The following is an 11,332-nucleotide window of genomic DNA, read 5'->3' on the forward strand; positions in this document are numbered from 1 at the left end:
ATTTGAAATCTAAACAGAGTGACGTCAGGCATGCAGTCGGGTACCTGTGCAGGTGATGGTGGGCTCTGCGTGGAGACAGGGGGCTATGGGATGGAGACAGGGCTGGGGAGTGTCCCGGGGAGCTCAGCTGTCTGGTAGTGGTCTTGATGTAGGAGGGGAGGATGGGTGGATAAGGTTTCACCACATGGCTGGAGGAGTGTGTAGACCTGAGGAGTTGTTTGGCCAGATTAGGGCTCTCGTGGGGGGGCAGCGTGGTGGAGCAGATGCTGTTCACCCTGCAAATCTGGTCTGGGGGGGAAGCACTGGTGCAGACAGCAGAGCTGGGTTCAGGTCCAGCACTCAGACAGTCCTCTCGGGACTCGGCATTGATCCCAGGCCCTAACTGTCCCTTATCATCCTCACACACCGTCCCTGAGCTCAGCCAGTCTGTAGGTTCAGGACTTTTACTGGTACTGTCTGGGGGGGGTAGATCAGCACCATCCACAGGATTCAGATCTTCTTTCTGCAGGGTTTCAACCCCACACAGACTTTCTCCCGGACTTTTAGATTTAACTTCGGGGGAGCTGTTACCACAGGTTGCCATGGTGATGGGGCTTACAGCTAGCCCCCCTGTAGTTGCCATGGAGATGTCTGTGAGCTGGTGCAGCTGCAGCAAAGCATGCTGGTCTTTTGTGCCTGTGGCAAAACAAAGAGAGGTTTCTCTGTCCAGAAGCCCCACCTCCTCCTGCCCTTCTTTATAGAAGGGGAGATGTGGCTCTGGGGGCGGTTCCCGGCCTGTGACGGATTCACATGGTGTTCCCGTCTCCAGGAACGACAGGGCGTCAGATCCCAGCTCTAATTCCGGGGTTAGCTCAAGCTTCTCAGGGGTAGTTGCTTGCATGAACCCGTTACTCTGCTTTTTCCTCCCCTCTTCGGCCCCCCAGCTCAGATTCCCTCCTCCTGCTGCTGGTGCCTCCACCACTGGGTTAACCCCCCCATTCTGCTGCTGATGCTGGAGCCTGATAGCGAGCTGGATATCAGCAAGCAGATCCTCATGGTCAGCAGCAGAATGGAAACTGTAGATGTCTGTGTCCGACCCAGAGCTGCCTCCCTTTGGCCCTCCGTCTTCCGTGGGGGAAGTCGCTGCTGTCGAGGCTTTCCGCTGCACCACCTGCATCTGTCCTTCTCCACCTCCATCCCCGTCACCTTGTGTCTTCCTCCTGTTGGGAAAAGCTGCCTCCGTGTCCGACAGTCCCAACTCATCTGCAGACAGGTTCTGGGTTTTTGTGTCTGTGTCTTCAAGCTGAGATGATAAAACGTCTTCCTTGGAGCCCGTCACTGATGAGCAGGTGTCTCCTTTCCCTTTCAAATTGCTCTTTCTCTTCCGGATGGAAAAAACAGAGGACTTGGACTCATGCTTGTTTTTCTTTCTGCATGGTCCTGTGCTATGCACACCTACCCCTCCTCCACTGCCTGCTCCTTTACCTCCATGCTTACCGTGGACTTTCTTACCCTCTTTTTTGGACACATCCCCGCCTCCCTCTCTCCAACCTTCAGTCAGTGAAGGGTAGCTCCCGTTACCTGATGCTGCAGCAGCTTTCTTCTGCTTTGCCTCCTGATTCCCCATGATGAAGGAGATGGAGCAATGGCCGCCTCCTTTCCTCTCAGATCATGCCTGGGAGAGCTCTTCTTTTCCGGGGGAGATTTTTGTTCCTAGTGGTGGAGGCAGAGCTTACTGATGATGGTTTATTTCTTCCTTTTTTCCCAGGCTGTGCTGTGCGACAGTCGGACTTGTTTTCCGGTGACGAAGGCAGTGATGTTGACACTGATGCTGGAGAGACATCCAGAACCCTCCTACTCTCTCTCTCTTACCCTCCCCCATACTCCTCCTTCAGTCTGCTGAAAGGGTGATGCAAGCACTGTGTGCAGATTGGGAGAGCTGGAGAGCAACCGGGATGGAGACAAATCCACATCCTGTGAGGAATAATGATCGTGCTGGTTTATGGAGTGTAACACCCTCCTCCAATGGCTTATTACTGCAGCTAATCACATATTCTGACTGCATTTCCCATGATTCTCAGCTTGCTGCCTACATCACCCACAATGCTCATTCCTCATGCAGCATTGCAGTTCTGAATATTTCATACTCAGTCCAAAATGGAGCTCATCTTTGCTTTTCAAAAACACACAGCTTTTACAAAGTTCATTCCAATATTAAGGCTGTTCTAAGTCTAAATTACATTCGTCTTCAGGAAGCAGCTGTAGCTCAGCAGGAAAAGCAGCGTCTGCCAACCTGAAAGTCGGTGGGTCGATTCCAGGTGTCCCCTGACTGCATGAATACAGTGAACCCCACATTGTGTCTCTTGGGGATGAATGTGTGTGATAGAGCCAATGGTAAATAAATAAATGGTCACAAATATGTTTAAACACCTTTAAAATTACTAAGAATTCAAATATACAACTAATACAATTCAAAATTCTGCATAGAACTCATTATACAGGACAAAGGATGTTCAGGATGGGTCTGTCACAATCAAACATCTGCACACACTGCAATGAAAACACACCAGACAACTACCTCCATGCCTTGTGGTCCTGCACACCTGTCCGCAGGTTCTGGCTTCAGGTATGTGTGGACATGTCAACATGGTTTAAATGTAATATTCCTACAATCCCCGCACTATGTCTACTAGGTGACTTGGGTGACATTAATATGGTAATTAACTCTGCACACGTGATACACACAGCATTATGCATCGCAAAGAAAACTATCCTTGTGAACTGGAAAAACAAAAATAATCTGTGTATTCAGCAGTTTAGGAATCTCTTAGTTGACCACATCAGTAGTGAGACAATGTCTACCTCCTCAAAAAACTATATTACCTGAATCTCATTCCCTCTGGTCCCCTGTGCTTAGTTCCATCACTTAGTGTAGGTGGAGGACTGTGACCTCGTCGTTTTGGGGGTGGGATATTGGTGGCGGGTGCCTTCTGGTTTCTGTGGTGGGGATCTGGACTGCTCAGCTGTGGGGACGGCTCTGTGTCTGGCCCTGTGGGGTTGTGGGGGGCATCTGCGGATGGGGTCGCCTCATGGTGGTTGGGCCTGGGTCGGTAGGCTTTGGCCCTGGGCTGGGTTGCTAGACTGTTCTGGGGTGGGCTGAGTGGGCTCTGGTGCCTAGGGGTGGAGGGGTCGGTTAATGCCGGGGGGTTCTGGGCCTGCCAGGTGTGCTGCCACGGGGTGGGTTGGTGCATGCCCTGGTGTCTGGTTGCCACGCTGGGACTCAGAGAATGGCACAGGGAAGGGTGTTTGGGTGTGGCTGGGGTCTTCCTCTGCAACACTCTGGGTGAGTCCAGGGTGGTCTCGTGGTGGGGGGGCTGGAGTTGGTGCTCCAGGATTGCTGCTGGATTGCAGGTTTCTGGGCTGCCCTAGTCTGCCTCTAGCCTCCGTAGAGGTGTCACATTTGCAGGATCACACTCTTCATCTCTGATCCTCCTCCTTCCTCATCCTCTGCATGCTGACTCAGCACTGAGGTGTCCAGTGTGTTTATACATGAAGAGTTGCTTTGGTTCAGGTGTGTGTGTTTCTGGTTTTTTGGTTGTTGTTGTGATACATGTTGTTGTTGCTGTCTTGGTTATTTTTTAGGAACTCCTGATGATTATCTGCTTAGTTTACCTGTAAAAGCTGTAGGAAATTCTCTGTTGTGTTTCTGTACAGGTGTGAGTCATTTAAGATTACCCCGTCAGGACAGCTCTTTGAGTGCCGTGTAATTCTTGAGGCATGAGGTACGCAGCTGCTGTAGCCTGTAAATTTGGACTTAACAGACATTTTGTGCAGTAAGTATCCTGAAGTGCACTGCTGCTGCATTAGTGGTGTATGTTGAATTGAGACTGATATGCAGTTTTGTTAAGAATTATAGTTCTTAACAGTTTTCAGTTGTTTATGCATCAGCTGATGGACATATCATTTTATTTCTGGAAAGGTGAATGTATTGTTGCTCAGTTTTCTGTGGGGAAATGTTGATATCCAGAAGTGAACCTGGTAACCTGGTAAAACAGAGTGGAAAGTGGAAGACCCATTATCACTAAAAACATTTTGTAAACCTTAAATGCATTTAAATCTGCCCTTTTATTTTTATATTTTCATTGTTTTTGGTTTGGACAGTCAAGAAATAAAGACACCAGATTATGACCTTGTGTCCAGTGAATGGTAATTTGACCTGCCGCCACACATAACTTAACACTTTCTAAAACACTTCCATACAATACAGTACACACAGAATCAACATCTCTAAAGTTGTTTACTAAATCTGAAAGGATTTTTCTTTATTAATCAGCTGTTCTCAGCATATCATAGCTGAAAATAAGCATTCACATTTTTTTATTTATTGGCATGCCTTTGGATGTAATGAGAGAAATTTGATTCAATTAAATTATTTTAATTGAGTGTTGGTGTTTACAATTCTTCACATAACTAAGACCCAAATATATGAAGTGTAACCCTCAACCTGCACTTCTCATTAAAGATAAATACATGAATAAATACACTGATAAAATGATTAATAAATACCTGTTTTGTTCTTTTTTCGGTTTTATTTTTTACTGATAAAAAATGAAATAATGGGAAACCTTCACTCTACGAGGGGTCTTTCCTCCGGTATGCAACGGCCTGCCTGTGATGGAAATGAGGATTGTTCTTTCTCTGGTTCCACTGACACATTAAAATCTCCCTGAAAGTTGTTCTGAAGGTCTTGTTGCACAGAGCGTAGCACATGGGGTTTACGGTGCTGTTCACATAACACAGCCAGTAGCCCAGAGCCCAGAGCGTCTCCGGGATGCAGTCCTGACAGAACGTGTTGACCAGCACCATGATGTTGTACGGTAGCCATGTAGTGATGAATGCAAACAGGATGGCACTCAGGGTTTGGGCTGCCTTTTTCTCATTGGCCTTTTTTTCATTCTTGCGTTTGCTGAGCTCCATTTTAGCCTTTGAGGCAAAGCGTTTGGTCAGTGCAGCGTCTTTCATGGCCACGGCTGCAGCTGGAGAGGAGGGAACGCCATCGGATGCTGCCGTAATTCTGACGGATGATCGGTTCTGCTTCTTCTCCTTCACCTTCCCAGACTTCTTATCAACTAGATAGATAGATAGATAGATAGATAGATAGATAGATAGATAGATAGATAGATAGATAGATAGATAGATAGATAGATAGATAGATAGAGACAGACAGACAGACAGAATTAAAACTTTATCAGTTGTTGAAATTCTTGCCAATGAAGACCCCTCCATGGGGTCGTGTTTCACCTGTTGGGGGCTGTGACAGCTCTGCTCCTTCAGCTTCCACTTCTGAACCTGTCTGGTCTCCAGCATCACCCTGATGATTGCTCAAGCTGTCGCAGCTGCTGTGCTTGGACTTGCCCGCTGTAGTTGTGTTGTTGAAGGACATCTTGGATGCAGGACAGGTTGTCAGAAATGTTGAAAACAGGAAACAGAAATCCTGGCAACGTCCTCTGTTTTCCGTCCTTCCTGGTGGGATGGCATCATCTTTGCTGTTCCTATCTGAAGACAGATGATAAAGGTCACAGCTGCTGCAGCTTTGGACCCTCATCTGACGCAGCATGGCTGTTGAATTCTTCTGTCTGCTGGCTGCACCTGCTCCTCCAGCTCTTAGAATGCCACTCTCTGGACTCAGAGCTTGTCTTGGATTGGTGTCTGACCCAAATCCCTTCAGGCCTTGTATGTCTTTAGCTCGTTTTTCTGTCTCCTGGTAGATCTTCCAAAACAGAATTGCCATGATTGTCACGGGCAGGTAGAATGCAGCAATAGCAGTGCAGAATGTGATGATGGGCTCAGACAAGAACTGGATGTAGCACTCGTTGGGCTGAACTGTCCGCTCACCCACAATGTACTGCCAGAATAATATGGCTGGGGCCCAGAGAATGAAAGAGATGGACCAGGCTAATCCAATCATGAGCATAGCCCGCTTGGTAGTACGTTTGGCCCGGTAGGTCAATGGTCTGGTCACTGAGAAATATCTAAGAGGAAACAACAGGAAAATAAGCAACATTCAAAAGGACAGTAAACATAACTGACAAGAGCACCAGCTCCTACCTGTCGAAGCTGATGACGAGCAGGTTCATCACTGAGGCGTTGCTGGCCACATAATCTATAGTAAGCCACAAGTCACACACCAGGGGCCCCAGGGCCCACTGGTCCATGATGATGTAGGTGGTATACAGGTTCATGGACAATGTGCCAATGGTCAGGTCAGCGAAGGCCAGGCTGAGCAGGTAGTAGTTGTTCACCGTCTTCAGGGCCTTGTTTATCTTGAACGACACTAACACGAGAATGTTTCCAACAACGGTGACAAGGGAAAGCGAACCGGTGAGGAAGACAATTATAATAACCTGAGGATGAAAAAGGAGGAGAAATACGCAAAGACAGAAATGAAGTATGTTTTAGTGACATTTTGATGGACTAACTCAACATCCCAGAATATATAGAACAACCATGTAAGCTATGAAAAAGCCAGCATTTTAGGAAAATGCCTGTAGTTTCAGGTCCTAAAATGATGCTGTGTGATATCAAATGATAAACTAGATAAATACAGATAAATGATCTGGTTTCTAAAGTCTAACTCCACCCAAAGCTCCACCCACTGCCAAATTTAGAAAAATGCCAGAATCTGCGAGGTGTGGGGACAATCGGGGGACGGAGTGGGTGGGTCGGGAATACACAGGCAGAAAAAACTGAATGACAGTCATCAGCTCAGCAGCCAATAGCAAGATAGAAAGATACACAAAGCACCTGTGCCACAGAGCAATCTCTGAGGTGAAGACTTTTCCCCTTCAGAATCCACTCAGCTAGACACCACAGTGGTGGAAGAAGGTGGCCCTGAATCCGACAGGCTCTGGCAATCTTTGGCGACCATAAGCATATATATGTAGAGCCACATTCAGTGCAGCTGTTTGCTAGAGCGACGTGCTGACTGGGGGGCTGTGCAACTCGTCTATTTATTACATAAAGAACAAGGCACATCGACTGTTTAAATTATTACAGATTATTCATCTGTCAACTTATGCTCTAAACATTAATAAATTGAAGGATAATGTAGTGTTTATAAAACCCTGCGGATAAGATCAATTGCAGAGAAATAACGATTTACTTGTGAAATTATCAGGAGTAGGTCATGATCCACACGTTTCACCTTTACCATCCCTCCAAGCCTAAATTAACTATTCAGATTTAGTTTTAATCATATGTAAGACAGGTCAAAGTGAAAAAATATATACAAACTAAAACTATAACCATATATATAAAACTCTTCCCTCACCCACCCCCCCATCTCCTCTGGGTAGGCTGTGTGGCTGTTCTTCTCCAGCTCGGGTCCTCTACCGGAGTCCTGGGATCTTGAGGGTCCTCCAGTATCTTAACTGTTCCTTCTGGTCTGCTCTCTTCTGGATGGAGATGTCTGATGGTTCTCCAGGTATCTGGTGGAGCTACTGCTCCAGTGTAGGGGACACGGCCCCCAGTGCTCCGATGACCACTGGTACTACTGTTGCCTTTACCTTCTAGGCTTTCTCCAGCTCTTCCTTGAGACCTTGGGAGGTGTTTCCGATTGTGATATAGGGGTCTCCAGTCCATATTCTGCACAGATGTTTCTTTACACTACGCCGGCTACTTGGTTATGGTGTTCCACGTATTCTTTGCCAGCCAGTATCTTGCACCCTGCTGTCAGATGTAGGGGCCTCTTTGCTGCACCTGGGGTTCGGCCTGGTGTGGTAGATCTGGGCCTCCATTGCCCTGGTACTCAAGGCTTGCTACTGTGGTGCCATGGTTAGCGCCTCTGTGCAGTCCTTCAGTTTAGCCCTCTCTAACCATTGGTAGGACTTGCAGCTTGTCCTCCCATTATGGTTCCTCCTTTTTATTCTCCTCCAGGTTCCATTGCCCGAGGCATTTACTCAGTGCTTCATCCCTTGGGGTCATCTTCCTGATGTATTCATGGAGCTTAGATGGTTCATCCTGGATAGTGGCCCTGATGCTCACTAGTCCTCGACCTCCCTCTTTGTGTTTAGCGTATAGCCTCTGAACTCTGGATCTGGGGTGGAACCCTCCATGCATGGTGAACAGCTTCCGTGTTTTCAAGTTTTCACATCTGTGATATACATTTATACTGTGAACTGGCCTTCTCTTGGGTAAACGTCAGATGTCTAAGGGTCAGTAAATGCAGCATGTAATGTGCTTCTTCAACACTGATGAAGAAACTCTGATAAAACTGATGATCTGGATAAAAACAGCTTTTTCCTTTTACCATTGAAGTGTGAGTGTTTGTGCAGCAGTGATAAAAGTCCTACAGCAGCATCACCCAAAACACCTGCTGATAAAATACATCATTGGCTGCTAGTTTTAGTAGTTTTTATTCACTTTTTTACATCAGATGATTAATTTAGTTGTAATAATCAGTTCAATATTTCATAAAATCTAGACCTAAAAAAGTTCTAATTTGTGCACCCAGCCCCCCCCCCCCCCCCCCCCCCCCCCCCCGGTCAGGGCTCCTGCCTGGTCACCTGTCATAACTTTCCTAGATCTACCCCTGAATAGTGCATAGCTGAAGTACAAACCCTGTCTACCACCAGCCAGCTACTGCGTTAGAGAAGGTCCTGCCAACAAGACTTTGGGGTAAATATATAACGGTGTGAACCATAAACCGCTAGTTTCCTCCTTCTCAGCTGATCCATAAACACAACAAGAGAGAAAAGCCGATCAGCTGATCACCGACAGCTGCCATGATTCACAGAACATCATGACAGGAGAGGGAGGAAGCAGCTGCTGCACAAACAGAGACGACAGAGATCGTCTACAACAGCCATGTTGGTGCAGAACGCAGGACGAGTTCAAATAATAAATACAGGAAAAGTGCAGATGTGGAACCTTCTCACCGGGAAAAGAGTGAGTATAAAAACACACCCATTCTCCTCAGAGAAGACCTTCATGTGTTGTTCGATTAATGTTGAGTTTATTCTCAAGTCCATCCATAGAGTAAGCCGGCTCATCTTTTCCATCATGCCTCTCCACGTCCTGCCGTCATAACGAAGAAATGACGGATGTCTGGGGCTCGTCATGGCATTAATTGCTTTAATGTCAGCATGTCTCTTCCCTGATGAAGCAGCGTCTGTATATGTCTGTGGTAGCAGCTGCCCGAAGCGCGCTTCTGTCTGTCGTCAGAAGAGGATCAGCAGTAAGAATAAAAGTCCTGTCTTACTTTTACAGCCCTCAAAAGCACAAAGTTCACAGCCTGCACATGTGTCGGTGGGCATGGTTTGTATATCTGCAAGGCAAGGTATATCTGGAGGGAGAGGGCTGTAAGTTTTTTTACTGTTTGTTTTTTTATTGTGATGTAGAGGAGCACAAATTATGGCTTTAAATCATGTTTGAATATGAAAAACAAAAACTGGTTTTGCCCTATAGTGGGCTTTTTGAGTAATTTTTTACCCACTAAAGAATAAATACACTGCTCAAAAAAAATAAAGGGAACACTTAAACAACAGAATATAACTCCAAGTCAGTCACACTTGTGTGAAATCAAACTGTCCACTTAGGAAGCAACACTGACTGACCATCAGTTCCACATGTTGTTGTGTAAATGGAACAGACAACAGGTGGAAATTATAGGCAGTTATAAAGACACCCCCAATAAAGGAGGTTCTGCAGGTGGTGACCACAGACCACGTCTCAGTTCTGCTTTCTGGTGATGTTTTGGTGACTTTTGAATGCTGGTGGTGCTTTCACTCTAGTGGTAGCATGAGACGGAGTCTACACCCACACAAGTGGCTCAGGTAGTGCAGCTCATCCAGGATGGCTCATCAATGTGAGCTGTGGCCAGAAGGTTTGCTGTGTCTGTCAGCGTCGTGTCCAGAGCATGGAGGCACCACCAGGAGACAGGCCAGTCAATCAGGAGCCGTGGAGGAGGCCGTAGGAGACAACAACCCAGCAGCAGGACGCTACCTCCACCTTTGTACAAGGAGGACCAGGAGGAGCACTGCCAGAGCCCTGCAACATGACCTCCAGCAGGCCACAGATGTGCATGTGTAGCTCAAACGGTCAGAAACAGACTCCATGAGGGAGGTATGAGGGCCGACGTCCACAGGTGGGGGTTGTGTTTACAGCCCAACACCATGCAGGACGTTTGGCGTTTACCAGAGAAAACACCACGATTGGTAACTTCACCACTGGCGCCCTGTGTTCTTCACAGATGAAAGCAGGTTCACACTGAGCACATGTGGCAGACGTGACAGAGTCTGGAGACGCCGTGGAGAACGTTCTGCTGCCTGAACGTCCTCCAGCATGACCGGTTTGGAAGTGGGTCAGTAATGGTGGGGGGTGGTATTTCTTTGGGGGGCCGCACAGCCCTCCATGTGCTCGCCAGAGGTAGTCTGACTGCCATTAGGTACCGAGATGAGATCCTCAGACCCCTTGTGAGACCACATGCTGGTGCGGTTGGTCCTGGTTGCTCCTAATGCAAGACAATGCTGGACCTCATGTGGCTGGAGTGTGTCAGCAGTTCCTGCCAGATGAAGCATTGATGCTATGGACTGGCCGCCCGTTCCCCAGACCTGAATCCAGCTGAGAACATCTGGGACATCATGTCTCCATCCACCAACACCACGTTGACCACAGACTGTCCAGGAGTTGGCGGATGCTTTAGTCCAGGTCTGGGAGGAGATCCCTCAGGAGACCATCCACCACCTCATCAGGAGCATGGCCAGACATTGTAGGGAGGTCCTACAGGCACGTGGAGGCCACACACACTACTGAGCCTCATTCTGACTTGTTTTAAAGTTGGATCAGCCTGTAGTGTGTTTTTCCACTTTAATTTGGAGTGTGAGTCCAAATCCAGACCTCCATGAATAAATAAGTTTTATTTCCATTGATAATATTTGTGAGATTTTGTTGTCAGCACATTCAACTATGTAAAGTGTTTAATAACAATATTTCATACATTCAGATCTAGGACATGTTATTTTAGTGTTCCCTTTATTTTGTTGAGCAGTGTATAAAAACAAAAAATTTTAACAATACAGATGGTTGTCATCATTATAAAGTAATACTATGTTGTTTACAGCTCAAACAACACATTTTAGAATGCACTAACCCTTTAAAACATCTTTAAATTAAGTGATGTTAATTTTACTTTAGGGTTCCCACAAAACTCAAACGCAACACACAAAGTCGGCAGCGTCTAAAACTCAAAAGGAAAATCCATTTTTGAGCATTATCCTGTACTATCTTCTTTATGTGATTAGAGGTAATTTAAAGAAAGCTACTGATTTTATTAAAAATTTATTTGTGTGATTTT

At 46.7% G+C, this 11,332-nt stretch overlaps 2 protein-coding genes across 3 annotated transcripts in view; both read right to left on the minus strand.

The window, feature by feature from the left end:
* Nucleotides 1-2,018, minus strand: part of fmn2b (formin 2b) — a 60,730-nt gene extending 58,712 nt beyond the window's left edge. For both annotated transcript variants that reach the window (XM_041973170.1, XM_041973168.1), the window contains exon 1: nt 45-2,018. In XM_041973170.1, the coding sequence (XP_041829104.1) occupies nt 45-1,606 (1,562 nt within the window). In that variant the 5' untranslated portion in view covers nt 1,607-2,018. The remainder of the gene's footprint in view (nt 1-44) is intronic.
* A 2,593-nt stretch (nt 2,019-4,611) lies between these two features.
* LOC121632203 (muscarinic acetylcholine receptor M1-like) lies at nt 4,612-8,097 on the minus strand. The gene is made up of 4 exons (XM_041973449.1): nt 8,023-8,097; nt 6,088-6,383; nt 5,281-6,011; nt 4,612-5,108 (listed from the first exon to the last, which is right to left on the minus strand). Exons 1-4 carry the CDS (start codon nt 8,095-8,097, stop codon nt 4,612-4,614), a joined length of 1,599 nt encoding a protein of 532 aa, XP_041829383.1.
* Nucleotides 8,098-11,332: the final 3,235 nt, after the last annotated feature.

The sequence above is a fragment of the Melanotaenia boesemani genome, chromosome 21, assembly GCF_017639745.1.
Source record: "Melanotaenia boesemani isolate fMelBoe1 chromosome 21, fMelBoe1.pri, whole genome shotgun sequence".
Lineage (NCBI taxonomy): Eukaryota > Metazoa > Chordata > Actinopteri > Atheriniformes > Melanotaeniidae > Melanotaenia > Melanotaenia boesemani.